Raw genomic sequence first — 27,491 nt, 5'->3', positions numbered from 1 at the left:
GAGAAAACCACAAAACATGTGGAAGCATTTTAAGGAAAAAATGGAATGTTTTCCTGAAAGCGGGCGATCACTACCATCAGCATCCTGCCTCCTCTCCCCCAGTTCTCCCCGAGCCAAGCAGGGCAAAGAAAGACGCCTGCTTCGCTCTGGCTCAAAGAGCCCTGGGCAGGCAGGCCCGCTCTGGAGAAACGTGAGAGGAAGGAGAAGAAGCCGTCGGGTCTCCAGCGCCCTCCCTCTAACCCCAGGTACCGCAATCAGCCGTCAGTCCACACGGATGAAAAGGGCACTTCTTCCCTCTCCAACTCCCCACCTCCCTCCTTGCCCTCCGCCAATGGGGAGCCTGCCCAGAGCCGCGGCTCCACCCTCTCCATTCTTAAAGCCGCAATCAGCCCAGTCCAGCGCCCACAGAGCCCGAGTCGGGGGGCGGGGAGACGGAAGAGACGGCTCCGGGGCCCTAGCTGCTCAGCTCCGGAGCCCCGCTCCCTGGCCCGCGGCGGGGATGGACTGAAGCGCCGCCCGCCCGCCCGCCAGCGATCCCCCAAGCGACTGCAGTCAGAAGAGCCCCCCCAATCCTGCCTTCGGCCGCCTGCGCCGGTGAGTGCGAGCCCCGCAGAGGGGCTGGGGGTTGCCCGGGTTGCTCCACGTCGGGCTCCTCTCCCGCCCGGCTTCGGAGTCAGCTCGGGGCGGCCAGGGAGGGGAGGGGAGCGGAAAATCTTGCTGACACAGCCCGCGGACTGGGCAGACTCCAAGAAACTGGAGATTTATCCAGAAACAGGATAAATTACGCACGCACGGGCGCGCGCGCGGGCACACGCACACACGAGCGCGCATACACACACACCTGGTCACCCCAAGACCTCTCACAACAAACTTAGAGGGGTTATGCCAAACTGCATTTTTACACACACCTGGACTTCACACCTAGAGCACACACACACACACACACACACACACACACACACACACACACACACACACGCTCACTCTCTCTCTCTCTCCCCCTCCCCTTTCCCCCCAGACTCATTCAGCTTTGTCAAGCCTTTCTGGACTTCTTCGCTGCTTCAGAAACTTAATAGCTCCCCACAGGTCACTGACCGGCGCACCTCCCCTGAGTGCCTGTCTGTCCCAAGGCTGTGCATGTGTGTACTGTGTATATACTGCACACACGTAGGCAGACAAAATAAACACCACCACCTCGCTGGCTCCCTCCCGCCACGCCACCGTTCCTGTAGGCTTCCACCAGTTTTATGAATTAAGGCTTGCTGGGATGGCCAGGAAGCGGCTGTCTCCCTTTACTCCTGTCTCGGAGTTTGGGCCATACCAACTTCGGTAAAAGTAGATGATCTGAGGGCAGTGCCTTTTGTAACACAGCTCTCCTGGTGGGACTGATCTCCAGAGAAAGGCCACTCATACTCAGCCCTCAGCACTGGTCCTCATCTCCACAGCGTGGGGCTTGGTCTGTCCATGGCCTTGGCCTTGGCCCTTAGCTAAGGTACTCCTTTGGGCAGCTCTGCCTCCTTCCATGGGGCCCAATCTGGATTGGTACTGGGGAATGGTCAGGAGCCAGGGACACTGATGAACTGTGTTCCACCCTAACCCTTCCACTTCTGCAAAGGAACAGCCTCAGGGGTCTCTGAGAAGTCGAATAATTCCAGGTTTCAAACTTAATGATCCAGTGCCTGGTCTCCTTATCACCTGTCCCCATCACCACCACCACCGAAACCCTGATAAGATCCAAGTGCCTTGGCCACTGCTGCGTGGCCCCAACAGCTCCAACAGGGAAGTAGCAATATTCCCAATGCAGAAACTATATAGACCTTTCTCTCCAATTATTAATGGTTACAGTTCTGGGAGTCACTCAACTCTCTCCAGCACCAGGGTTCCTGGCTTCTGTGGTTGCTCTTGTCCAGCAGGTCCAAAAGACTGAGGCATTACTATTCCTGTTGCCCTTTCTGGAGTGCAGAATTAGGGGAATGGAGAACAGAGTTGCACAGATCTCTCTCCCTGCCCTGATGCCAAGAGGAGGTTGTATAGTGATGTGGAGGGTTCTAGTTTCAGTTCAGCTTAGTGACCTTAGATGAGTCACTCCACCCTTGTAAAAATGAGGGGGTTGGACTCAGTGATCTTTTAGTATTTTTCTGGCTTTAACATTCTCTGTTCTATGAGGTACAGGCTCGTTCTTCAGGAATGGGTGGCCAAACAGAACAGTCCATACAAATGTGCTGGGGATAAGGGTGAGGAGGAAGTCCTTGTGAGAATAGACACAAGAGGTGCTCTTCCCTGAGCATTCGATGCCTGTTGAAGGAGCATCATTACAATAGGCAAGAAGTAAGAAGAAGGGGCCTGTATTGGCCTCCAGGGCTTAGGTGCCCGGACTTTAAAGGAGGTGGGGTGGGGGAGTCCTTGCCCAAACTGAATAAATGCTATGCTAAGAGCTGAGATGTTTGGAGGGCCCAGCAGGGATTGCTGGGGGAGCTGAGAATAAGGGATAGTAGCAAGGGTACTGGTCGGCCAGGGACAGGGAAGCAGCCCCCATTCTCCTGCTTTGTTTATTTTCTTCTCCCTTTGTCGAGTTAGACCCTGGAGATTCTGTAAACAGAGTGTCAGAGGCAGGAAGAGGGTTCTGTTAATAAGCAGCCCGGTTGGACTCCCTCCAGAGTATTATCTGGCTCAGAGGGCCTGGGAGGGAGGGAAGGAAAGAGGGATGTGGGTGCATGTACGTGCCAGGCTGTGAGCATGGGGGCTTGGAATGTGTGGGGCTAGGGAGCTGAAGCACTGGCCAGACAGGGTCATTTGGCCATGCCCCATGCCCTTGGTCCATCACCTGAGTGCAGCCTAGGATAAAAGGCCAGGTACTTGTGGGGCTTGGTATGGGAGCAGCAATGGCAAAGAGGAAATCCTGGCCTGGAGGGTGAGCTAGAGCTTGGGGATGAAAGGTCCTAGATATTTGCCATGTGGCCCCAGAAGAAGGAGGTACAAGAAGGATGAGAGGATTTATTACTGAAAGAAAACCCAGAGATCTAGTCTAATGTCCTCATTTTACAGATGAAGAAACTGAGGCCCAGAGAGCCATCTTAATAAAGTAAATGTAAAGGCGGTAGGAGGCAGAAACCGCTGCTGATTTCTGGAGCAACATTCCTGAGCTGGGGAGTAAGGACGTAGAGGGCTGGGGGGCTCAGGACCAAGGCCACGCTGAACCGAGGGGTTTGGAAGGACCAGTCTTGTATCAGTCCTTGTCACAGTAGCAGGCAGATGCACTGCTCCCCCAAGTAGCAAGTCATCTGGGAGCCCCATACTTCTTTCTTGCCACAGCGGCTAGCTCAAGCTCAAAGGGAGGCAGTGTGGGGCAGTGGAAAGAGCTCCGAATCTAGAGTTCGATGATGTGCGTTTGAATCCCAGCTCTGCCCCTGTATGACAGTGGGCAAGGGCTTTCACTTTTCTGGGCCTCAGTTTTCTCTTCTGTAAAATGGGGGGAGTAAAGAACCTCCAAGACCTCTGTGGACCCTCAATCTGTGACCTTAGGATCCAATGCTTGAGAGCAAGAGAAGCGCTCCCTGGAATCTCAGATTTGAAAAGACTTGAGAAGCCATCTATTCTAACCCATATCTTAGGAAGAAACTCCTCTACAATATCCTGGAGAAATGGTTTGCTTGAAGACCTCTAGTGACAGGGAACTCACTACCTCACAAGGAAACCCATTCTATTTTTTTGATTGCCTTAAACATTGGTTCTCTTTGCATTATATCAAGCCTGGTCTTATGATTGGTAACGTGCAGCAGCCTCATTAGGACCACCATATGATTACAGTTCTCATTCGCTCTCCCATCCCTAAGTTCTTGACTGTGCCCACAGAATCAGGCTCCTTAGAGAAATTACCCAGCCCCAGGAATGGCAGGGAGCAGGGACCTAAAGGGCCTAGGGATCATTTTGCTCCAGGAGATGATTTTGCTTTTTGAGAGGAATGGGTGAGAAGGTAGCTGTACGGCAAAGGGCAAGGCCTAGAGAAGGCTGAACCCCTTTCTTTGAGCCCAACAGCCAAGGGAAGACAAGCTTCCAGGAGCCAAGAAGGAAACAGCACCCCCATGTTGGGCAGAGAAGAGAGCAATGAGGATGTCCAGAGAGAGATTCTTTACCACATCTTTCTGGGCACTGGGCACTTGGACCTGCCTGCAGAATAGGAGGGAAAGGTAGTTTTATTCCCTTAGCCATTCTCTGACCAGTCAGTTCTTGGATCAGCCCCAACCTGGGGCCCCCCTTGTAAGTGTGCCATCCACACCTCCCAGAGCTTAAGCCCTGCTGGGCTGCCCTTAGCAACCCCTCATCCTGCGCCCCGGGAGCACAGCTCCTACCTCGAAGGCTGGGAAGCCAGAGGGGTGGTGCTGCCAAGAAAACCCGCTCCCCTCATCGCATAGGAATTCGAATGAGTTTCTGGAGAAAGGGGGCGGCTGTGTTTGTGTGCGTGTGTCTGGAGGAGGGAGTGTGGCCTAGTGGGTGTGCTTCGGCGCGTGGGCCTGTGTCTGGGGTGCACGTGACTGTTCAAGAGTGCATCTGTGGGGGGGAGTGCAAAATGGGGGAGGCTTGGGGAAAAGGCCGAGGGAGGAGCTCCAAAGCTCAGCCCTCCTTCCTTTTATCAGCTTCCACATTCCTGAGACAGCCGGATTGCTTTTCCTCTAAGCAGGCCTGGCCAGGGAGTTTTCCTCATTCCAGGCACCTGGGGTGGGCGAGAGGCCCTGTGGCAGCTCCTCTGGCTGCAGGAGCCCCAGTGTGGGAAGGGGAATTCTGGAGAGGATCAAGAGTCAACACTGGGTGCTGGCCCAGGTGGGGGGGGGGCCCTCCTAGTAGACTGTTCCCAAGGGAATGCAATAAGCCAGAGGCATTCCTTTGAGGCTGCCTTAGAGATTTCATTAAATAGAAGGGGCTAGTTCCTAAGGAAAGAGGGGATGGACAGTGGGGTAGCTAGTAGCTTCCTCCCTCCTCCTCCTCCCTAAATAAATTCTGCTCTGATGTATGAGCAGAATAAATAAGGGGCTAGGGCCTGGCTGGACCTGGGGGTCAGAAAGGAAAGACAGTTCAGAGGGAGGGCTGGTTGTAAGGCTGTGATCTGCTGCTGCTTCCCTCTGTGGAATTGGCTTCCTTTACCTCTCCCTGCTCTTAGGAGATGAGAGGAAAGAACAGGGAATCACAGTGTGTGTATGTGGTGGTAAAGAGGAAGGGAAATGATATGACTTAACCAGGTGGAGGAGGAGAAGAATCCCACACCCCAGACAGAGACTGTGATGAACTATAGTGAGCCTAGAGGCCTGCTGACTGGGGAGAAGTGGCTGTCTGGGTCCCTGGCATGCCTGCCCACCCACCAAATCCCCAAGCTTCTTTTGTCCTGAGATCCAGAGAGAGAGGTCTTTTTTCAACCACCTTCTGGCTAAACTGCATGTCCACCCTTCATGAGTCAGGCCTGTTGTGGTACCAATTCAGGGTTAATTGCAGGTCTTAGACTGGCTAGGCCAGAGGGGGAACAGACCCACCCCCAGCCTCACCCTCCAAAAAAGGTGCTTAACCACTGGGTTGGGGCTGGGGAATGTCAGTAACTCCCCATCACCTCTCACTCTAGTTGATTAAGGGGAGGGCACACAGGAAAAGCTGGGGACAATAAGGAATGTCGTTCTTCTGCCAAGAACAAGGCCAACCGTGGACAGTGCATTCCAAAACCCAATAAAAAAAGCTATTTGAATTATCTGTTGCTTTGTAGCCTCTTCACCTCAGCCCTCTCCAATCTCCCACCCCATCTGTGAGGATAACAGAATTTGCCTAGACCCTGTAAAATCTGTAAGGTACACCTGCAGTTAAGCTCCCCAAACAGAAGGCTCAAAGTGCCAGGATTCAGGCCATCAGCCAGCCTGGGGCATCCTGCCCTCAGGTGCCCTCCTGGGGATAATGATTAGCCTTAGTCGCTCAACCCCCTACCCCGGGCTGACAGGTTTGGTGGCTAGCAAGTCACTAAACCACTTGGTATGTACTTCTGGGCAAGGCTGGTGTCTCTGCCCTGTGTGGCAGGCCAAATGGAAGGCGGGGTGGCAGTGACAACACAGGACATTGGTATTTCTCCCCCAGAGCACTGTCTCTGACCACTTAGCTGGCTCCCTGGGGGAAGCGTCTGGAAGCAGGATGACCTCATCCCTTTGGTCCAATCTACCTGTGGACCTCCACAGAAGCTACTGTTCTAGCCTTCAGGCATCTTTGGAGATCCCAAAGGATGGGACTCACAAGTATGGACATCAGTCTAGGTGGGGTACAAGCAGCTGCTCTGGGGAGAGTCAAATCTATCTGGGTTTTCCCTGGTCCTTGGGGTCAGAGAGAGTAAGCCCAGTGACTCAAGCATTTAATTTCTAAGCCTGGCTCTTGGAGACCTAGGGACACTGTCGATCTTGGGGCCAGCCCGAGATCTTCAGGAACAGCAGCCAGGAGCCCCATCCCTCTGTCTTCTCATTCCTACCCACATTGGAGAGAGGTGACCCATTGGAATGAGGTGTGCTGCTGCCTCAGCCCAGGATGGAGACGTGTCAGCAAAACCTGAGCCCAGGTGTCCTGGCTCCCTGCCTGTCCCCCGATCAAGGTGAAGAGGGATGAGTCTAGAGGCTCCGTTGGGGCCAAAGTCCCACCCCCCAGTGCCCCTGCGAACCTTGGCCTGGGGTATTTGAACCAGCCAAGCAATCACTGCCACGAGCCAGTCCACAAAAATAGGGATGGGGTAGAAACTGTTCAATTGAAGGCCCTGGGAGAGGAGAGGCTGTGAGATGCTTTATCTCAGAGTCTTGCCCAGCCTCTCACACAGGCTTGTTTCTCCAGAAGGAATCAGGTTTTCTTGGAGCAGAATTCTGGCGGTTAATACAACTGATTCACCCTCATAACGACGTCCTCAGTCCCAGCAAAGGAGAGGAGGCAAGGGAAGAAGGGACTGCAGCACAGGGGGTCTTTATGGGTGTGTGGGGGGAGGGGCAGAATTGAGGAAGGACAAGGTATATGCAAAACAGGAAGAGTGTGTGAATTACAGGGATCCAGGTCGCTAGTACAGGGGGGTGTGGTTACGGGAGGAGGTGTGTGTGAGGCAAAGGGTGGATCTAATATGTGTGTATGGGGTGAGTGAGAGGACAGGGAAGTGGGTGCCAGAGTCCTTGGGCCTGTGTCTGGCAAGGCATGAGTGTGTATATACTCATGTCCACACTGGGCTTGGGGTGTACTGAAGGGTTCCCAAGAAAAGAGATGAGGTATTTCCTTGGTGTTATTCATCCCCTCCCATGGGCCCTGAGGTCATGGGTTAGTGTGGCCTGTCCAAAGGACAGCTCAATCTCCACTCCACCCCTTCATCAGTAACCCCCCCTCATCCTGAATCATCTCTTTGAGGGCCTCCCCTCTCACCCAAACTCCACCGCATGTCAGAGAGGAGATCCACCCAACATGAGGGTCATCCAGAGCAATCATGCCTTGGGCCGTCTTCAGGGTGTCCCCTGATCCAGCTGGCTCCAGACAGCCCTGTGGAGGTGAGCAGAACTAACCTCTCCAAACCCTTGAGCTAGGTGTCCTCGGGTTCTGAGGCACAGGTACATGTGTAGATTTTGGGGGGGGAGTGCAGCACCTCCCCCAGTTCTTTTTTTTTTTTTAGTGAGGCAATTGGGGTTAAGTGACTTGCCCAGGGTCACACAGCTAGTAAGTGTTAAGTGTCTGAGGCCGGATTTGAACTCAGGTACTCCTGACTCCAGGGCCGGTGCTCTATCCACTGAGCCACCTAGCTGCCCCACCTCCCCCAGTTCTGAGTCTATACTTTACCACTCCCTGGACCCTCAGAACTAGCACCCTGGCTCCTTCTGGATCACTGAGTCTAGGGTGGGTTTCTAGGAGCTTGGTTTTCATCTGAAAACAAACCCAGCTCTTTAAAACAGGGCTGGGGCAAGGGGTTGAGGGGGATGGATGAGAGAGCAGAGGTAACAATCAGGCTAAATCAGGACTTGGTTGGGTCCCCACAGCAACCAGCTCAGAAGCCTCTGCCTTCCCCATACCCTCCCCCTCTTTCTAGGAAAGAGCCAGAATCTGTCATTCCCCCCCCAGCTCCCCCTAAACTGGCCCCAGGTTAGCGTATCCAATATCAAAGCACCAGACTCCTAAGTTCTGTCTGAGCAGTTATGAACCCAGCCAGGGGCAAACGGACTGCTTATAGCCCAAGTGTGTGAGTGTGCGCACGCGCACCACGTGTGCATGCACATATGCGATACTGTACACCAGACCCACAAAGAACAATAACACCATATATCTATACAACACTTTTAAACGTCCACATCAAAATTTCATGAGCACCTCTCACTTGACCTGTAGGATACAGGAATCAAGGCAGGGATTATTATTGCTATGGGACAGAAAAGGAGACTGGGCTGGTGACCTCACCAAGTAAACAAGGTATCAGAACCCAGGCCTCCTGAGGCCTTCACACTTCACACAGCCATACAGATGCCTCAGCTACCTCTCTGCTACCCAACAGCTATCAATGAGAAGGAGCTCCCAAATATCAGCAGGGGGCCCAGGAGCTCACCCTGAGCTCAAGCAGATTTAGTAGTGATGTGCGTGTCTTGTCTGTTTGTTTTTTAGTGGGAGGTAGAAGATGTAATGTCTTGGGGAGGTATTTCAGTGTACAGCAAAGATTCCAGACACTCTGGTTCTAGCCCTAACTCTATCGATTCCTAGCTGTGTTGATTATTATTGATCATCTATAAAATGGGGAAAAGAATATTCCCTCATTTCAAGCATCAAATGAATTTTGTATGTAAAGAAGCCTTTGTGCTGTAAAGACCTATATAACTGTCAATTCTAATTAGTTAGCAGCAGGTAGGCAATAACGGGAGTCCCTGGGTGGGGGCTGCAGAGCCCTGGAATTAACCCCAGCTGCTCCTCCCCAGGTGGCCCTGGGGGACCCAGCAGGGGAACAGAGCTGCTTGCTGACTATTCTGCTCCTGCTCTGCAGCTCGCTCGGGCCAGGCAGGCTTTCAGATGGCTTTCCACTACAGTCTTGCACACTCCAACCTTGTAATCATTTTTCAAGACCCCAGGGCTAGCCAGCTTCCTCTTTTCATCCCACTCCAACAGAGTGGCTCTGGAGGCAGAAGGCTCCGGTTTGGATTTCTGATTCCCCGACACTTAGCAGTCATGTAACCTTGAGTACGTCACCAAAACTTTCTGTTTTCCTCATCTGTAAAGTGGGGAGGGCAGTCTTTGCCTTATCGACTTTAGAGGGTTGTGAAGAGCCGATGAGATACTGTATGGAAAGTGCACGGTCCACTATATACAGCACAGCAATCTCGGTTATTACTATCGCCCCTTTGGGGCTGATGAGGGGTGGGTTCCAGCCAAAGAAGAGAAAACAGCCTCTTGGGAAGAAAGCGTTGCCTTCAGTTTCTCCTTTCTGCTCAGCATATTTCTTGGCTCAGTCCCTTGCCCTCCCCCTTCCTCTCCCCACCACCTCCAGCCACACATTCCAAAGCTTATTACCTGTCAGCCAGATGCCCACTCTGGACAAATCCCCTGCTCCCCCTTTAATTATTTTGCTTATTAAAGGGGCTAAAAGACAGATGAGCTGAACTAAATCATCAGCTCCTGTGTTTTCCTGTTGAGAGGCCCTAACTCACTCCAGACCAAGGCACTTCCTACCCCACCCTCTACCTCTGCAGACACCAGAAGACCAGGTGTGGGCCACTGAGAAGACCAGATAGAGAGCTGAGACTTCCATTTGACAAGACTGTGGTGCTGTTAGGCCAGATGGAACCCTAACCTGGGGATCCAAGAGGCCAATGCTCCCAGAGGGGCTGGAGATGATAAGCAGTCAAGGGCGGGGGCTGCCAGCTGGAACTCAGGCCCCACCCAGGCATCTTCTGACTCAGTGGAGGGAGCTGGGGGCGAGGGAAGGAGTAAGGAACTAGTGACAAGTCCAGGAAGGGGGAGAGAAAGAAGAGATGGGAGGGTGTGTGTGTGCGTGTGGAGGGGGGGGTTTAGGCAGAGTAAATCATCAGACCCAATTAGTTGCCAAGACGCTGGAATGGGGCAAGAAGCCAGAATCAAGTATAGCCCAGCCCTGAGGCACATGGCATCCAGTCAAAGAATATTAGATTTAGAAATGGCTTTAAAAATTGTCTAATCTGGGGCAGCTAGGTGGCGCAGTGGATAGAGCACTGGCCCTGGAGTCAGGAGGACCTGAGTTCAAATCCAGCGTCCCACACTTGACACTTACTAGCTGTGTGACCCTGGGCATGTCACTTAACCCCAACTGCCTTACCACCCCCCCCCAAATTGTGTAATCCTCCTTATAGATGAAGAATCTTTGATCCAAAGGTTAGTTACTTGTCCAAGACACACTAGAGCTGAACCTAGACTACAACCCAGGTCTTTAAACTTTCAGGCTAGTGTACTGCTTCCATGTCACACTGCTTATGCCCAGGACATTTGCTTTAGGTCAGTAAAGACTTACAGACCAGACTGGGGGGGAGGGGGTGAAGTAGCAAAAGCCCCTGAGGAGGTGATGTGACTTAACTGTTGTACCCATGGCCTTCAATGGTCACAAAACAAGGACCTGAAGTAGGAGGAGAGCCAGGAGGGAAAGCTGTGCCAGTGCTCCTAAGAGTTCCTAAGTGGCAGGTCCCTCTAGGCTTGCCCCGACCCCTCTCTGGATTAATGATGATTTGCCTTTGCCCCAAGCCCGGGGCTGAGGACTGGAGGCAGAGCCTTAGCTCTAGGGACCAGCACTTGCCAGTACAGACAAGAAGGCTGAGCCACTTCACTGGTTACTCAAATGGCAGAACAAATGCTGGGAACAGAGGCTACCAAGCGGAGGCCAGTCTCCCTGACATCTCTGTTGACAAAGGAAAAAAATGGGGGAAGAGATGGTACAACTGAGCCTCGGCAGAGTTATATCTTCCTCCCCTAAAGTAGGTCAAACCTGTTCATTCTTGAAAGTCCATTCTGCTCTTTCCTCAAAGCCCTCATCAACTTGGCAAGAGGCTATGATGCTAAGGAGAGTCTGGGTGGTAGCCTGGCAAGGATTCTAACCTAGTGATGGAACTCAATGGGTGAAGCTCTGTGTGGAACACTAAACAAGACTTAGAAATAGTGAGACTTAAGCCCATAGAGACTATGCCATGTACTGGGTCAGGGAATCAGAGCTGGAGGCTGGACCATGGAGTCCTAGCCTCCTGGACAGTCTTCTGATAAAGTACCACATTCTAGGAGCAGAGAAACATGTAGAACAAGACCCACAGAGGATTCAAGAGAACACAGAGATAGGCAATGGTGGAGAGGGGCTAATGGATGACCAGAGCATCCAAGCATCTATCTTTTATATAAGTAGGCATCTCTAAGGTCTCTTCTTGGGTTTGGGGTGACCTGGGACAAGGGAGTGGAAGACCTGATGAGTTATTTTCTTTTCATAGACTTAGGCAATATGATCTGTCCAAGGACAGGTATGGGTTTCAGAGAGGCCAAGACAAAATATATGTCCAGTCTCAGACACTTAACACTTACTAGCTGTGTGACCCTGGGCAAGTCGCTTAACCCCAATTGCCTCACTTCAAAAACAACAAAAACAACAAAAAACCCAACAAAGTATATGTCCAAAAGAAGATGAGATTAAGATGCTGCTTGGTTCCTGACCACTGTGGCCACAGCTCAACCAGTATGCTCCTGCTCCCTACTTACCACTTGTCCCCCAACTTCATGCATTCTCCCATATTATTCTTCTGTATTATTCTGGACATTTGTTCAGAACCCAAAACAGAAAGTCAGAATCTGGGGCTGTTTCACCCAATACGGACCTTCCAGATTCTTTGGTCAGGGGAGCAGGGCTAAGACTTTGGGACAAAGGACTCTTGTCTGTGATTTAGGAAGAAAGGGGAGTGTTCAGAGCTCAGGGTGGGAGTAAGCTCCCCAGCCAGTGGAGGCAAGGACTTCCCCTTCAAAGACTGTTCAATCTGCTTTCTCCTATGCCCCCAAGGTCCCTGGCACAAACAAAGGCAACACCAGCCTCAGCCCTCACATTTATGTAACAATTTTGGAAGGAGGAGAACAACAAAAAGTGTGACTGTTGACCCTGGGCCTCTCATAAAGATACATCCTCTGTTCGGGCTGCCTGGTTTTTACCCTCGGCTCACAACTCAGGAACTCTTCTAGGCCGTTTCCCAATAGGGTCAGAGAAAGGGGATTGTTTAGCACCTGGCTTAGCTCTGTGGCTCCCACAATGCTGGAGCTGCAGGAGAGAAACACTTATGGATTGGAGCTACTTGTGGCATTTAACACTGAAATATGGCATGGGGGCAGCCTCAAGTGCTGGCCCTCAGCTCAACAGGCATTTACTTAATGCTTACTGTGTACAAGCCAAAAATGGAACAGTCCCTGCCTTCAAGAACATTACGGTTTACTGTGGGGCTACTACATGTATACAAATAAAAAATGCCATGTAATCTGAGGAGGGATTAAGCTTTAACCACAGGAGGGATCTTATATAAGGCACCCCACTGTGAATTTGAGACAACAGAGGGAGACAGCTGGACACAAGAGAGGCCCAAAGGTGTTCAGGTGCTCCTATGTGGCTGCCCCAGGCAGAGGTAGCTATCTTCATGATATCAGTGTCTCCTAGAACCCAGAGACCCAGAGCCAATGAGAAGGTTGGGGCCTTCCCCAGGAGATTCTACACCACGTCTGCTTCCAATTCTACACTCGGAACCTCAGAGATGAAATGGAAGACTTGGTGGGGTGGAGGAAGGGCAGGAAAAGAAGGGACATTGGGAAAGCTAGTCTCCTTTGGCTAGGCTCTCTTCCTGTCATCATTCCTTAAATAGCAATGTGGTCACCCCCAAGTATGGAAAAAGTTGCATATAAAATGTAGGAAGGGGGAAAAGAAATCAGCTCTCCATTCCCCCCCTCCCCCAACTAGCCTGGCTCTAGGTGAAAGGCCTGGCAGTCACATACTGCTGGGCTCAATAGCTTCCATCCCAGGCAGGTTGCTGACTTAACAAGTGGAAAAACACCAATCCCAATAGTTTCCATGTGAAGTCTTCCCAGCTGCGGTCTTTCCTCGTGCTCTTGGGGAAGGAGAGGAGCAAAGGAAAGACGTGAATTGGATAGGCAGCTGCTGGTCTTCAGATTTTTTTCCTGACTAGTACCTTGGGCTTTCCCTTGTCTCCCAAGCTCCGGCTGCTATTCACAGTGGCAACTGTGTGTGCATCAGTTCAATCTAGAAAAATCCCAACATTATAAGGACTCTCTTCAAAGGAAGAGGCCCTCTTTCTTTGCTGGAGTTTTGCAATAAAAGTGAATAAGGAGGTCATTTGTGGAATGCCTCCTGGGCTAAGAATCTGAATGTGTGTGTGTGTGTGTGTGTGTGTGTCTGTCTGTCTCTGTCTGTCTGTCTTTTGGAAGCAGAAGGAGGTCAAAATCAGGTTCCTAAAAGGTATGCTGGGAGTTATTTGCCTACTTTTACAGGCCTTACCAGGGAACCAGCCTTCTAAGTTAAGGAGAGATTTAGGTTAGCAAATAGGAAAAAGTGAGGACTGGCCAGAACGGATGCTGCTGGTGGCTGTACGGTGTCTGTTAGTGGCAATTTCCGAGGTCGGGATTGATTCCCACTTGTCTAGGATAGAGTAGGACAGGGGAAGCTTGCTCCGAAGGAGGGGGATGATCCCCAGACTTTCCTTTTAGCTTATGGGCTTCACAATTTGAAATCTCACCAGTTCTCATTTTCTCTGTCTCCCCACCCCAGGGCCAAACCATGACTGCCAGGTTAAGGAAGATTCTGCTGCCACTATTGATGCTGCTTTGCCATGGGCCACAGGTTCAAGGTTGCCCAGCAGGCTGCCAATGCAACCAGCCACAGACTGTCTTTTGCATTGCCCGGAAGGGCACTACGGTCCCTAGTGATGTGCCCCCAGACACAGCTGATCTATATGTCTTTGAGAACGGTATCACCACACTGGACTCAGGAAGCTTTGTTGGCCTCCCTGCCCTGCAGCTCCTTGACCTGTCACAGAACAAGATCACTACCCTCCATGGGGGAGTCTTTCAGCCACTAGCTAACCTCAGCAACTTGGACCTGTCTTCCAATCAGCTGCAGGAGATCACCAATGAGACCTTCCGGGGCCTCCGCCTGCTTGAGCGCCTCTACCTGTCCCACAACCGCATCCACCACATTCAGGTGGATGCCTTTGACACTCTCGAGAGCCTTCTAGAGTTGAAGCTGGAAGACAATCAGCTTCAGGTGCTGCCCCCATTGCACCTGCCTCGCCTGCTACTGCTGGACCTCAGCCACAACCGTATCCCAGCCCTGGAGGCAGGCACCTTTGGAATGAGCAACATAGAGTCGTTAAAGTTGGCTGGGCTGGGGCTGAGTCGACTGGATGAAGAGCTGTTCCTGGGCCTACGAAACCTGCATGAGCTCGATATCTCTGAGAACCAGCTGGAAGGGGCCCCTGCTGTGCTACGGGGGCTCCGAGGCCTCACCCGCCTCAATCTCGCAGGGAATGCTCGCATCACCCAGCTGCTGCCCGATGACCTGGAAGGACTGGCCAACCTGCAGGTGCTGGACCTCAGCAACTTGAGCCTGCAGGGCCTCCCTCGGGACTTCTTCAGCCGGTTCCCCCGGCTCCGAGAGGTCACAGCTGCCCGAAATCCCTTCAACTGTGTATGCCAGCTGAGCTGGTTTGGGCAGTGGGCCAGAGAAAGCCGGGTGATGATATGGAGCTCTGATGAGACGAGGTGCCACTTCCCCCCCAAGAATGCAGGAAAGCTTCTCCAGCACCTGGACTATGCAGACTTTGGCTGCCCTGCTACCACAACCACCGCCGCTACTCCCAGGCCCTCCACCTCCTGGCCAACCCTCCCCCTCACCAGCCTCCCCCCAGCAGAGCCTAGCACCCAGGCTCCAACGGTGGCCCCGTCCAGTGGAGACGGCCCCAGCCTGCTCTCTGTCACAGCCCCAACCGGCAGCACTGGCCCCCAGCTGAAGGACTGCCCTGCACACACATGTCTCAATGGGGGCACCTGCTGGCTCAATGCCTGGCATCACCTTGAGTGCTTATGCCCTGATGGCTTCTCAGGTCTGTACTGTGAGGTGAAGACCAAACGGCCTACCCTGCCGCCGCCACCCCTCACGAGGCTGCCAACTCGTATGTCCCAGCTTAGTATCGAGCAGGTGAGCGCAACCTCCTTAAGGGTAAAGCTCAAGAATTACACCCAGAACAAGGCCCAGCTCAAGGGTATTCGCCTGACTTACCGAAACCTCTCGGGCCCTGACAAAAGGCCTGTGACCCTCAGCCTTCCTGCCACACTCTCTGATTACACGGTCACACAACTTCGGCCCAATGCCACCTATTCCATCTGTGTCGGGCCTCTGGGCGGGGCTCGGGGACCTGACAGTGAGGAGGCCTGTGGAGAGGCCCGCACTTCCCCATCCGTTCGCTACAACCACGCACCTGTCACACAGACCAAGGAAGGCAACCTGCCACTCATGATAGTGCCTGCGTTGGCCACCCTGCTCCTCGGGGTGCTGGCTGCAGCAGGAGCAATGTACTGCTTACGTCGAAGGAGTGCCCAGGATAAAGGGCGGGGCCAGCTGGGTGCAGAGACTGGGCCTATGGAACTGGGGGGGGTGAAGGCCCCACTGGAGGACACAGGCCCTAAGCTGCCGGAGTGTGTTGGGGTGCCATCAGGTGGTTCTGAGTGCGAAGTGCCACTCATGCACTATGCTGCTGGTAATAACAACAGAGCCCCTGTTCCCAAGCCCTCCTACTTCTGAATCCTGCCTGGATCGAGGGAGCCAGCAGGGCCCAAGAGCCTTCTCTGGTACCCTTGCTAAGCACTCGGTTTTGTTTCATTATGCCCAATCACAAAGGTTTCCAGGCCAGTGTGGCAGGCAGCCATAGGTAGTAAGAAGGCCCCAGGGCTGGGAGTTAGGAGCTCCTGGGTATTAGTACTGGCTCTGCCACTAACTGGGTGACTCTAGCAAAGTCACTCTCTCTGGGCCTCAGTTTCCTCATCTGTAAAATGAGGGGGTTGGACTTGATCTTCAGGATCGCTTCCAACTCTTCAGACTCTATCCCAGCTCCCCTACCCATCCCTGCCAAGGTGCAATCTCCTGGAGCCACACAGCCTCGCCCTCCTCTGTACTCCTTCCCATGTCTGGAAGCCCCTGGGGTGGGGAGAGCCCACGGGTGGCCCCTGTGTGCTGGTAACACGGGCGTGAGCTTCTCAGGGAGTAGCTCCTGCCAACTCCCCTTCCCCTGAGAGGTCTTGGGGGGAGGGGAGAATACAAAAATGAAGGAAACCCTTCTGGAGGTGAAGAGGACACAGGAGGGAAAGATATTCCTCAAGGGTGCTGACTCTCCAGCCTCAGCCTCAAGGAAGAGAAGGAACAAAAGAAACTGGAAAGAAGATTAAGAACTTTTTTTTTGGAAAAATATTTATATCATATTCTTTCCCATTTCTTCTGGGAAAGCACTTTTCAAACCCAGAGGCAAGGACTTTGGTTTTTGTAAGACAGACAATGACATGAAGGCCTTTTGTAATAAAAAGAAATACGTGAAATAAAATCGGACATCAGTCCATGGAGTTGGCCCCATGTTGTATGGGAGGAAATCATGTTGGGGACTTTTTGCTGCCTGGGTGACTAGTGCTAATTTCTGGCTTCTCAGGAGGATGACTGGGACTGTGGAGTCAGGAGACGGGTAAAAATTCTAGCTCTGCTAACCGGGTACTGCATGAGTAAGTCACTTTCCCTTTCTGGTCCTCAGTTTACCCAAAGGTAAAATGGTGAGGTTGGCCTACATGATGTCTAAGGTTCCTTTTAGTTTCATATCCTATGGTTCAAAGACGGAACTCCTGAGCTTCTTTTCCTGTCTTTGGCTGGGGCAGATTCTAAAGATCAGGCAAGATCAAAGCAGGTGATGGATTGACTATATAGAATAGGGCTTGTAGCCATTAGCAGCTTCTCTTTCTAGGTCCCTTAACTTCAAGAGGTGGAGGACAAAAGCTCCACTAGCATCTCTGAGAAGGGAAGGGAACAAGCTTTAATCAGAAGCTGCTGTGTGCCAGGACCCTGTGAGGTAGGTGCTATTACGATCTCCATTCTTACAACTGGGGAAACTGAGGCAGAGGTGAATTGTCTTGCTCCTGAGTTCACAAAGCTCATGAGTGAGGCCATATCTGAACTCAGGTCTTCTTGACTCCAGGGTTCTATCCAGGGCACCGGCTGGTTGTGGACACCGCTGAGGCCTGCCTGTGTCATGGGACACAGTCAATCCAGGGCTGCCCCAGCTCTTACCATTCCTTCCTGATCTATCCGGCACAACCTTCCTTTCAAGCCAGGACGAGTGCTTGCTCTGACTAGCTGTGTCCAAAGGCACTCTGTGAGGGTCTAACTTGCCCTCTTCTCCCCAGTGGAGGAGAAGGGCAGCCTGGGAGGCTGGGCAACCCTTCACCTAGGTTCTGAGCAGGCACAGCAAAGGAAGCTCCTCTGGCTCAGGCTTCAGTGCTGATGGCTCTCAGTATTGTAAATCTTCTTTCCCAAAACCTCACTTTGAGCTCTGTGGGGCCAGAAGACAATGCCTGTCCACTCCTCGTACCCTAAAATGAACAGCTCCTATCTCTGTCTCAGAGACTGGGCCTTGGTTAGTGCTTAATTTTCTGTTCAGTCTTTGGAGGGACAGGTCACAGTTCTCTCAGCTTTTTTCACTCTTGACAAGAACAGTAGATGCCCTCTCCTCTGGGGTCTTCAGGGTCCCAGAGTCCCTGGTCCCAAGCCTCACTCTCCCCTGGTCTTTCTGGAAGAAAACACAACCCAGACAAGAGAGGAGACTCAAGGGGCAGCTAGGTGGCACAGTGGATAGAGCACCAGCCCTGGATTAAGGAGGACCTGAGTTCAAATCCAGCCTCAGACACTTAACACTTACTAGCTGTGTGACCCTGGGCAAGTCACTTAACCCCAATTGCCTCACCAAAAGAGAGAGAGAGAGAGAGAGAGAGAGAGAGAGAGAGAGAGAGAGAGAGAGAGAGGGAGGGAGGGAGGGAGGGAGGGAGGGAGGGAGGAGACTCATATACCACTAGCAGCACTTTGGGATGCCTCCTCTTTTCTATTTATAGGTACTACTCCACATTCAACCTCTACTGAGAGATGTCCCATCCCCCCCATACCAGCTGGAATGCAGCTCCTTCTGTGTCTCTTATCCCACCATTGCCACCAGGTGGTATGCTCAAATATTCTCAAATATATTGGCCAAAGGCTAAGGTCCCCCACCCTCACTCCACCAGACAGAGGGTGGATTTTCAAAAGGTCTTTAGCACAGTGACTGGCCTATCATAAGCATCCAGTAAAAGCCTTTTCATTCATTCATCACCAACACTTAAGGAGAAATAAGAAAATAAAACCAGCATTTACAGAGAATACAGAACTGTCACTTCAAGAGGCAGTGAGCTGGGAACAAAGAGTCCTGGATGGATGGTCTTGACCCGAATTTGAATCCCTGTTAGTGTGACACTGGACAAATCAATTTCCCTCTAGGGACATCAGCTTCTTCCTTTGTAAAATGGGACAGGAGTTGGAAGTGGAGAATAGGGTGACCATGATCTATAAAGTCACTTCAGATACCAAATCCTATAAATTTAGGGGCACTTCTATTAACCTGGCATCTGCCACATACCCGCAATCTTGCCTTGGGAATAAGCCCAATACATGGGCACTCCAACCAAACCTCTTGTCCTATTCTTCCTTTTCCAAACTAGTGCCATCTTGGCCCCTTTCATTAACGTCTGGAACTAGTATTTCCCTGGCATCATCATTCTGCCACTTGAACTCAACTTCTCCCAAACAGAAACAATACCTTTACCCTTAAGCCCACTATCTTCTGAACTTTGCTATTTCTCTTGAGGGGACCACTATCCCTCCAGTCATCTAGGATTGAAACCCCGGTGTTATAGAATCCTTACTCACCCTCGTCCCAACTATCAAATCAATGGCTAAATCCTTTTATTTCTACTTCCACATCATCTCTCTATATCCACCCACTCCCACCCCACCCCTTACATGCCCCACAACTCCACTTCAGGCTCTCATCACCTCTCACCTGGACCAATGCAGCACCTTGCTAACTGATTCACCTGCCTCATCGGGTCTGGCCCCACTCTAACCCATTTCTCCCAGAGCTCAGATCTGACTGTGTTACAACTCAGCTAAATAAGCTCCAAGGGTTCTCAATTGCTTCTAGGATCAAATAGAAATTCTTCTGTTTGGCTTTCAAAGACCTTCAAAAACCTGGCCCCAGTCTACCTTTCCAGTCTTCATCACATGAAGCCTTCTCCCAAAGACCTATCCCTCAATTATCTTGTTTATTTATTTATTTGTTTGGTTTGTTTGTTTTTTTTCTTCAGGGCAATGAAGGTTAAGCGACTTGCCCAGGGTCACACAGCTAGTGTCAAGTGTCTGAGGCTGGATTTGAACTCAGGTCCTTCTGAATCCAGGGCTGGTGCTCTATCCACTGTGCCACCTAGCTGCCCCCAAACCCTAGAGATCTTTAAGTGAAGCTAGGGGACCCTGCATCAGGGATGCTAACAAGAGGACTCAGCTTCCAGGATGGGGTTAAACTACCTCAGCTCTGAGCTCCTCCCAACTCTGAGTTTCTACATTTAATGTAGTCAGGGTTCATACCCTTAAACCAGTTTCTCCCTTACAGTTCAAACATAGCCCCTAACTCCTCTCCCTTTCCTCTCCTCTTTCTACCTTTCTTTCCCAAATTACTCCCAACTCTGGATCCCATAAATCAACCTGAATCAGTTCCAAGGCCTTTGCCCACTCCCCAAGTTCTGGGCTTCTTCTGTGAACTCTGACTTAATTTCATCTCTGTGAATTCTTAGCCCCGTGGCTCCTCTTCTAGGAGCAGTGACACTTTGTGGATTTCTCCTAGTGGAGAGATTTCTCACCTTCATTGGAGATAGAAAACAGGAAACAACTCACAAAAATGAGGCATCAAGAAAAAATGGAAACAAAGTGAGTGTCCATGGACTGGAACTGACTGAAGAAATGTTGGCATTTGAATGTAATGCAATACTATTGTGCTGTAAGAAACAACAAAAATGAGGAATCCAGAGAAACACCGGAAAACTGGCATTAAAATGACAGAGAAAAACACACAAAATGGCAATGATAAATGCAAACAACATTAAAACACAGGTGAGCCTGAATTCACTGAATTGACCAATCCTGGTTCTACAGAGCGCAGATGAGAATAGTGAAGTGAGGTCTTCTAGATACGGAACAACACATGTGCCATTAGTCCTGACCACTTTGTGGTTGGGGTTTTGCTTAGGGGGTTTTTGGATGGCAAGGAAGGATCCAACTGGGGGATGGAAAAAAAAGATCTTTTTTAAAAAAAAAAAAAAAAGAGAAGGAGGGTTGATAGCAGAAATCTGGTCTCAGAGAGAGCCGTGGGTACTAGGCCCGGGGGAAAATCAAAGAGCAGAGCCCAGGGTTTGGGACAAGGAAGTCCTTTCTATCATTGGCTTCATAGGCCCTTATCTGTATCACCCTCAATAGCTCCAGGGCTTTGGTGCTTATAGTGGTCCAGCAATTCCTAGTGGGACTATGCCCAGGATTTTGTAAGAACCCAGGAAATGGGCGTGTCTTCCAGGAAAGCTGTCTGCTTGGAAGAGGGGCTGAGCCAGAAAGAATGAGTTCAGTTTGGGATAGGGAGGGGTAGAAGAGAACCAAGTATCCTGGCAGTCCAGATCAGTCAAGGGCTTTTGGACAAGCACAGTGTCTTTTTTTTTTGGGGGGGGGGTGTTAAGGTAGGGAGAGAAATGGAAGGAATCTCAAACTTCAAAAAATGTCTCTACCTCACCAACATGGTCTTCCCCACCAAAGACAGCGGAGAAGTCACTCACAAGTATCTAGCCCTGAGCTAAAGACAAGTTTACTAAAAAGAGCTTCACCTGGCTTAGAATCGGAAGTCCTGGATTCTAATCTCAGCTCAGACACTTATGGACCATGGGAGTGTGAACAAGTCGTATCACTGAGCCTGTTTCCTCACCTGCAGATTAAGGATAATCACACCTAATACTACCTCCACTGCAGAGTTGTTGTGAGGCAAAGGGCTTTATGAAATTACAAAGCACCCAGAAAATGGGATTCTTTTTCTATACTTAATTTCACAGGATCCTCCCAAGAACTCCTCAAGGGAGGCACCATTATTGTCATTGCCATTTTCAAAATGGGGAAGCAGGTGGAGAGACATTAAGATACTTCCTCACACAGAGGGATCTGATTCACTGGGCCCTGAAGTCACAGACACTGTGGATTCTGATCCCATATTTCTTCAAAGGGCCCAGGTGCTCTCTGAGGCCCCCAGAGACATTAAATAGTCATCATGAGGCAGGCTAATGGGGTGTTCTGGAGCCAGTTCCTACTGGCTGCTGACTGTGACATTCTCAGTGTGGGTATTTACATCTTGGAAATGAGCAAGGGCTACAAAATCAGGGCTTGATTTATTGCTTTGTGGAAGACTTAAGAAAATGATGGGGGCAGCTAGATGGCACAGTGGTTAAAGCACCGGCCCTGGATTCAAGAGTACCTGAGTTCAAATCTGGCCTCAGACACTTAACACTTACTAGCTGTGTGACCCTGGGCAAGTCACTGAACCCCCATTGCCCCCGCAAAAACAAAAACAAAACAAAAAAAAGAAAATGATGGAGAAAATGTTAAAAGTGCAGACTGAACTTGAGAATGTGTAGTGCGTATGGTTTGTTTTTGTGTTTGTTTGGCTTTTTCTTCAGAGAGTTAGCTGTTAAACATCTATCAGCACTTGCCTGGGTGGGCAGTGCCAGTGTTATTACTCCCATTTGACAAAGAAGGAAACTGATGTTCTAAGAAAAGAGATGATCTTGGCCAGGTCACAAAAATAGCAGCTGGCAGAATGTGGACTTGAACCCAGACCTTCTTCCTCCAAACCCAGAGCTCTTCTGACTATATTGGGCTGTCTCTGCGCCCCAGCTGTCTCTTTATCAGGCCCAGGAGGGGAAGAAGGCCACAGGCCTTTCTGACCTTGGGGCTGCTTCTTTGGCTCACAGGATTGATGTCAGAGTCAAAGGGTTTGTGGCACGAGCCATCCAGGTGGCTCATCCATCAGCTGTGTAACAGAGGGTACAGTGCTGGGTGGGTGAGCCAAGCCCCTCCCAAGGCCCTGAGTGGGGAGTTGGGGGGGGAGGGATTTCCTGAAGGGCTGGGTTCTGTTAGGGAAGGGGGAGTAAGAAAGATCTCCCTTCCCCCCACTGAGGGGAGGGAGCCTGCTGGGACTAGCTGTCAAAGGGGCCATTGTGGTCCTGCCGGCAGCTTTGTTAAATCACCAGCCCAGATTCCTCTGAAAATTGCTGCTGAGTAAATATTTTCACTGCCAGCCCAAGTCTGTTCCACAGCCCCAGTGGGGAGAGCGTCAATCCGAAGGGGGCTACAGGAGGGGACAAGGGTGGAGAAGCAGTATACTACGAAACCACAACTGTGTCCTAAACTAGCCTTCGAGCAGGGGACCAGGCTGCTGTGGGCTGGAGGGGAAAGGGAAGGCATTCTCTTCTCAGCTACCTCTCAGCCTCCTCCGGGCCCTGCTCCGGGCCCCAATTTCCCATTCCAGGAAATGGAGTTGGGGAAGAAGGGTATTCTCATTTCTAAGGCTTGGGAGTTAAGGAAAGACCTGGGGGCTAGGGCTGGTTAATAGCAAAACCTAGTGGCCCTGTGGGGGCACAATGCAGCTGCATCCCCCCACTGAAATCTGAGGAAACTGTTTCCATAGCAACACTTCTTCGAAGCAGGCTGTGCATGGATTATAGTCCCATTTTACAAAAGAGGGAAAATGACTTCCTCGAAAGGCTGAAGAGGCAGCGAGTGGCAGAGCTGGGATAGGTAACTGGACAGCAGCACCCTGGATGCCGCCATGAGACAAGGCTGCCTCTCCCCGGGCAGTCGCTGTACTCAGCAGGGCCTCTAACTCTGCAGTGACAGGTTTAGGCTGGGGAGGGCTCTTTCATTTCATCTGGAGGCAGGCTCTACTCCACCTCTAGGGCTCTGATGGTGGCCAAAGCCCCAGCTTTCAGCCCAAGGTTCAGCTCAAGAGTTCTGGTCCTGGTTTTACCAGTGACTTAGCCATTACATTTCCACGGGCCAGTGGGGCTCTCCAGGGGAAATGCCAGCTGGCTTAAAAGAAGGGTGACTGGGGAGCTAGGTGGCGTAGTGGATAGAGCACTGGCCCTGGAGTCAGGAGTACCTGAGTTCAAATCCGGCCTCAGACACTTAACACTTACTAGCTGTGTGACCTTGGGCAAGTCACTTAACCCCAACTGCCTCACTTAAAAAAAAATTGTATTTCATAAAAAAGAAGGGTGACTGACCTCGTCCCTAGCCCTGAGTCAATGGTGGGATCTCCCGGTCACCCCATAAGCAGGAGACACATCCATAATACAGTGGACTTGAAGTTAGAGGAGCTTGCATCACACTAACTACCTAGTGATCTTGGGCAATTCATTTAACTATCAAGAACAACTTCTCTGTAGAATGAGTGGATTGAGTTGTTTGATCTCCAACATCTTTCCCTTCTAGATCTACTGTTCTATGAAATTCCCTAAACCCAGAATGCAGGGGCTGACTCTCATTCCTGGCACTCAGCCCATCCCATCTCTAAGCCCTGAACAGGAGGAACTAGGTCTGTTTTAGAAGAAACAGTTTGGTGTCAGAAGGGAGAAGACTTAGGTTTTAGTCCTGGCCCCACTACTAATTCACTATATAACTTTAGAAAAACTAACTTCTTCCACAGAAAAGTTGTGGGTACCTCTACAGGAGGCTTAATAATCTCTTGTCCACCGTGCAGGGCCACTGTGAGGAGAATATGGTAGACAGTGAACGGAAATACAAAGCACTATACTCATGCAAAGAGTTGTGGGGGGAGAAAGCCAGACCCAGCTCTGCTCCTAAGGCATGAGGCTGAAGGGGTAGGGTACGGGGAGCTGGCTAGGTGCAGTGGAAGGAATATTCACTCCCAGGGAGAGAGAGGAGGAGTTTAGGGAAAGCTCACGACCCCTGGTCTTCCCTGCATGAGCTCTTGTAAGAGCACACACTGTTCTATTAAAACAAAGTAGGAGATTCTGAAAAATAGGGAAGGGAAGGGAACTGGGGAGAGAAAAGGAGGGAGGGAATGCCAAGCTGCCCGACCACCGGCGCCCTGCTGTTGATGCCATACAAACCATCCATTAGAGGCCGGAAATGCTTGGCCACTTCCAAGAGCAAGCTGGGCCAGGAAAGAGGAAAGGCATTTTGGACCTCAAAGACAGCCTTAGATACCTGGGGCAGAAGACATGTTATCCCTCAAATATGAGCTGGAGCCCTGTTGGGGGCTGCTCAATATTTGTAATAAGCCGATGAATTTCCAGAGGACTGCCTTTGTTAAGGGGGAAGAGTCTATCGGTAAGGAGGGAGGGATGGGGGCGGTGTGTGATGACTGGCGGCCCATCTGGGAGTGATTTGAGAGATTCCAGAGCTCACTGGCCCCGGGCAGGCTGCTGGGCTATTCTTAAACCCTATAATTATGGGATCCGCACCGTCCAGTGGTACTGTGGGTCCTAGAACCATTAACCCCTCAAGAGGCCCAGGGGATCGGGCCATGTTGTTGCTGGGGCAGGGGTGACTCAGTGGGGGAAGGGAAACAGAACTGAGATAGGAGGGGGAGAACCACAACGTTCAGTATCACATGTGCCGGGAGCAGAGCCCAGAAGGCAGGAAACGGTGGGTGGAGGGCAGGGCACCACAGACTTAAACATTGATGTTTCGATCCCTAGGTGGAGCCCAATGGGTTATTTTTCTAGGCCTGGTCAGCCCAACCTGACAAAGTGAGAGCTGTCAGGGGGAGGAGAAGGGATAGACAGTGTGCTATAGGGGCCTGCCCTCTACAAATTCTGTGACCTGAAGAAGCTACTTCACTCCCTCACAACCTTGGTTTCCTCATGTGTCAAATGTTAAAAGTTTTCCTAATCACAGTATTCTTCTGCTTGTTCCATTGACCTCACACAATCATGGGGAGGAAAGGACTTTGTAAAATATAAAGAAACACAAGCTAGAAAGCTTAGACTTTGCTATTTTACTTATGATTCTTAGAGCTCGATATACCGTAGGCAATTAATAAATGTTGACTGAGTTGGACCAACCTGATTCCTGACCCTGACAGAAGCCAAAGGGAATGAACAGATCTGACCACCTCAGGACTCCCTACAAACTGGATCCAATCCAATCATTTCTTAAGCACCTGCCAAGTGCACAAAGCCTGTCAGTGACCACTCCCTCATATCCAAAGTGTGTCACTGAGGAATTGGCACAGTGATTTGTATGTAGCCAATATCTTAGTTTTACCATTATTTGTGGGGCCTTTCCCTCTGTTAGATCATAAGCTTCATGACAGCAGGGATCAGGTTGTCTTTAAACTTTGCAGCTCATCTAGACCCTGGCCCAGGGCTCTGCACACAGTAGGCGCTTAGCAAATGTGTGTTGGATGAATTTGGTACAGGCAGCTTGGTTTCCTTAGTAGAACAATTCCTAAAGGGTACAGTTCTCTGCCGTGCCCCCCAGGCCTCACCTCCTGGCCACTCGGCCACAGAAGGCCTGCCTGCCTTCACCCTTCCTTGTGCCTAGCCTCATGATGATAAACCCAGAAACAGGGTGGAATGATTCTAGTCACACCTCTGGCTGTTGGTGTGATCCTTAAAAAGTCCCTCTAGGCCTCGGTTTCCAACTCAGACAATCTCTGCTCAATGTTCAAAGGTCCTTCCTAGTGCTGCTATAGCTTGTTCATAGAATCATGGATCTAGGCCAGGAAAGGACCTCAGGTCCAACTGGTGGAACCCTCTCATTTTACAGATTTGGAAGCTGTGGGCCAGGGCGGGCTCTGTCCCTTGTCCATATCCCACAAGCCGAATTTTAACTTAGCGCTATTTCTACTGTGCCAGACTACCTCCTCAGGGATCCTTTTCAACAGCAGCATTCTGTGATTTTTAGTCCTAAGGGTCTTCCTGGCTGCCATGTCCTGGCAACACCAGAAAATTCATGGACTCCTGTGCTTTGATCATGTCTGTTCCCAGAGCTCAGAAGGAAACAGGCCCATAGGCCAGGACTCCTGGCTCCCAATGAAAGTTTTGCTGGTAACCCCGCTCCTACCTTTCTTCTCTGGGGTTGAGATGACCCAGAAGGGTGAACAGTGCTGAGTGTTGCAACTCTCCTCTATCCCTCCCCCCTGCCCCATGCACACACTTAACTGAACTCTATAAATGTTGAAGCAGGAAGAGCTATAGATGTGTGGGGTTCTGGCCCTCAGGGTTGGTTTAGCTCTGGTCTCCATACCCAGTTCTGCCAGGTTCTTATATATGGTACCACTGCCACCCCCGAACAGCTATTCTTTTTTTTTCAGGGAGGCAATTGGGGTTAAGTGACTTGCCCAGGGTCACACAGCTAGTAAGTGTCAAGTTTCTGAGGCCGGATTTGAACTCAGGTACTCCTGAATCCAGGGCCGGTGCTCTATCCACTGCACCACCTAGCTGCCCCTGAACAGCTATTCTTGAAGCCAGTTCTACCTCCCCTGGGCATTAACCCTCTAGGCCAGGGGTTCTTAACCCTTTTTGTGCCATGCCCCCTCCCCCTCCCCTTGGCAGTCTGCTAAAGCTTAAGAACCCCTCTTCTGAATGCTGCTTTTAAATACATAAAATAAAACATAGAGAATGACAAAGGAAACCGATCATACTGAAATACAAGTTCACACACCACAAGTTAAGAAGTCCTTGCTCTAAAATGAATGCAGCCTACCTCACTCCGGGGAGATCCATCTCCTCATTAGTCCCAATCTGTGACATAAAATGTGGTGTTCCTTCCTGTCCCCTTTGTCTTTGCTTACCCTATTTTCCCTTCCTCCCTTCTCCCTTCTCTCTGCCACTCTGTCTCTCCTCTCCAAATGCTGCTCCTCACTGCATCAAAGCTTGCCTCAAGCTCCAATCCCCCCAGGGAGGCTTTATTTTTTTTTTTTAGCTCTTCCAGCCCGTATCAATCATTGTACCTAATGAATTCCTGTCCCTTCTTCAATGTCCACTTCAAATCTCCCTTTTCTATGAAGCCTCCCCCCGATCCTGCCACATGGTAATGATCTTTCCTAACGTTTAAGTCAGTCTAGTCAGGACCACACGATTTAGTTCTTAATTGCCAACCGGCTTCCTCCCAGGAGACTACGCTTGTAGGCATTCCTAGAAGGCGAGGGCCACATCTAACCCTCCCAAGGCTGCCGGCACTCACACGCTGCCAATAAAGCCCTGACTGATCAATGGTGACCCAAACGAGAAGCAAAGGCTCGGGAGAGGGTGGAGATTCAGCTTCTACCCACTCCAGGATGTTTGATTCACAGCTGGAA

The 27,491-nt window shown here is 51.0% G+C and overlaps 2 protein-coding genes across 2 annotated transcripts in view; one reads left to right on the top strand and one right to left on the bottom strand.

Moving 5' to 3' along the window:
• The window catches only part of LOC122734259 (coronin-7-like), a 114,796-nt gene that overhangs the window by 39,163 nt on the left and 48,142 nt on the right, over positions 1–27,491 (bottom strand). The gene's annotated exons all lie outside the window — the stretch shown is intronic.
• On the top strand, positions 417–16,623 carry VASN (vasorin). Its single transcript, XM_043974979.1, has 2 exons — positions 417–594; positions 13,787–16,623. The coding sequence occupies exon 2, from the start codon at positions 13,796–13,798 to the stop codon at positions 15,815–15,817; it is 2,022 nt and encodes a 673-aa protein (XP_043830914.1). The 5' UTR covers positions 417–594; positions 13,787–13,795; the 3' UTR covers positions 15,818–16,623.

The sequence above is a fragment of the Dromiciops gliroides genome, chromosome 1, assembly GCF_019393635.1.
Source record: "Dromiciops gliroides isolate mDroGli1 chromosome 1, mDroGli1.pri, whole genome shotgun sequence".
NCBI classification, from domain to species: domain Eukaryota; kingdom Metazoa; phylum Chordata; class Mammalia; order Microbiotheria; family Microbiotheriidae; genus Dromiciops; species Dromiciops gliroides.
Note: the sequence above shows the minus strand (reverse complement) of the source record. Positions and strands in the feature narration are given on the sequence as shown.

Coding starts and splice junctions, on each gene's coding strand:
- VASN (XM_043974979.1), top strand. CDS start 13,796: ATGACTGCCAGGTTAAGGAAGATTCTGCTGCCACTATTGATGCTGCTT.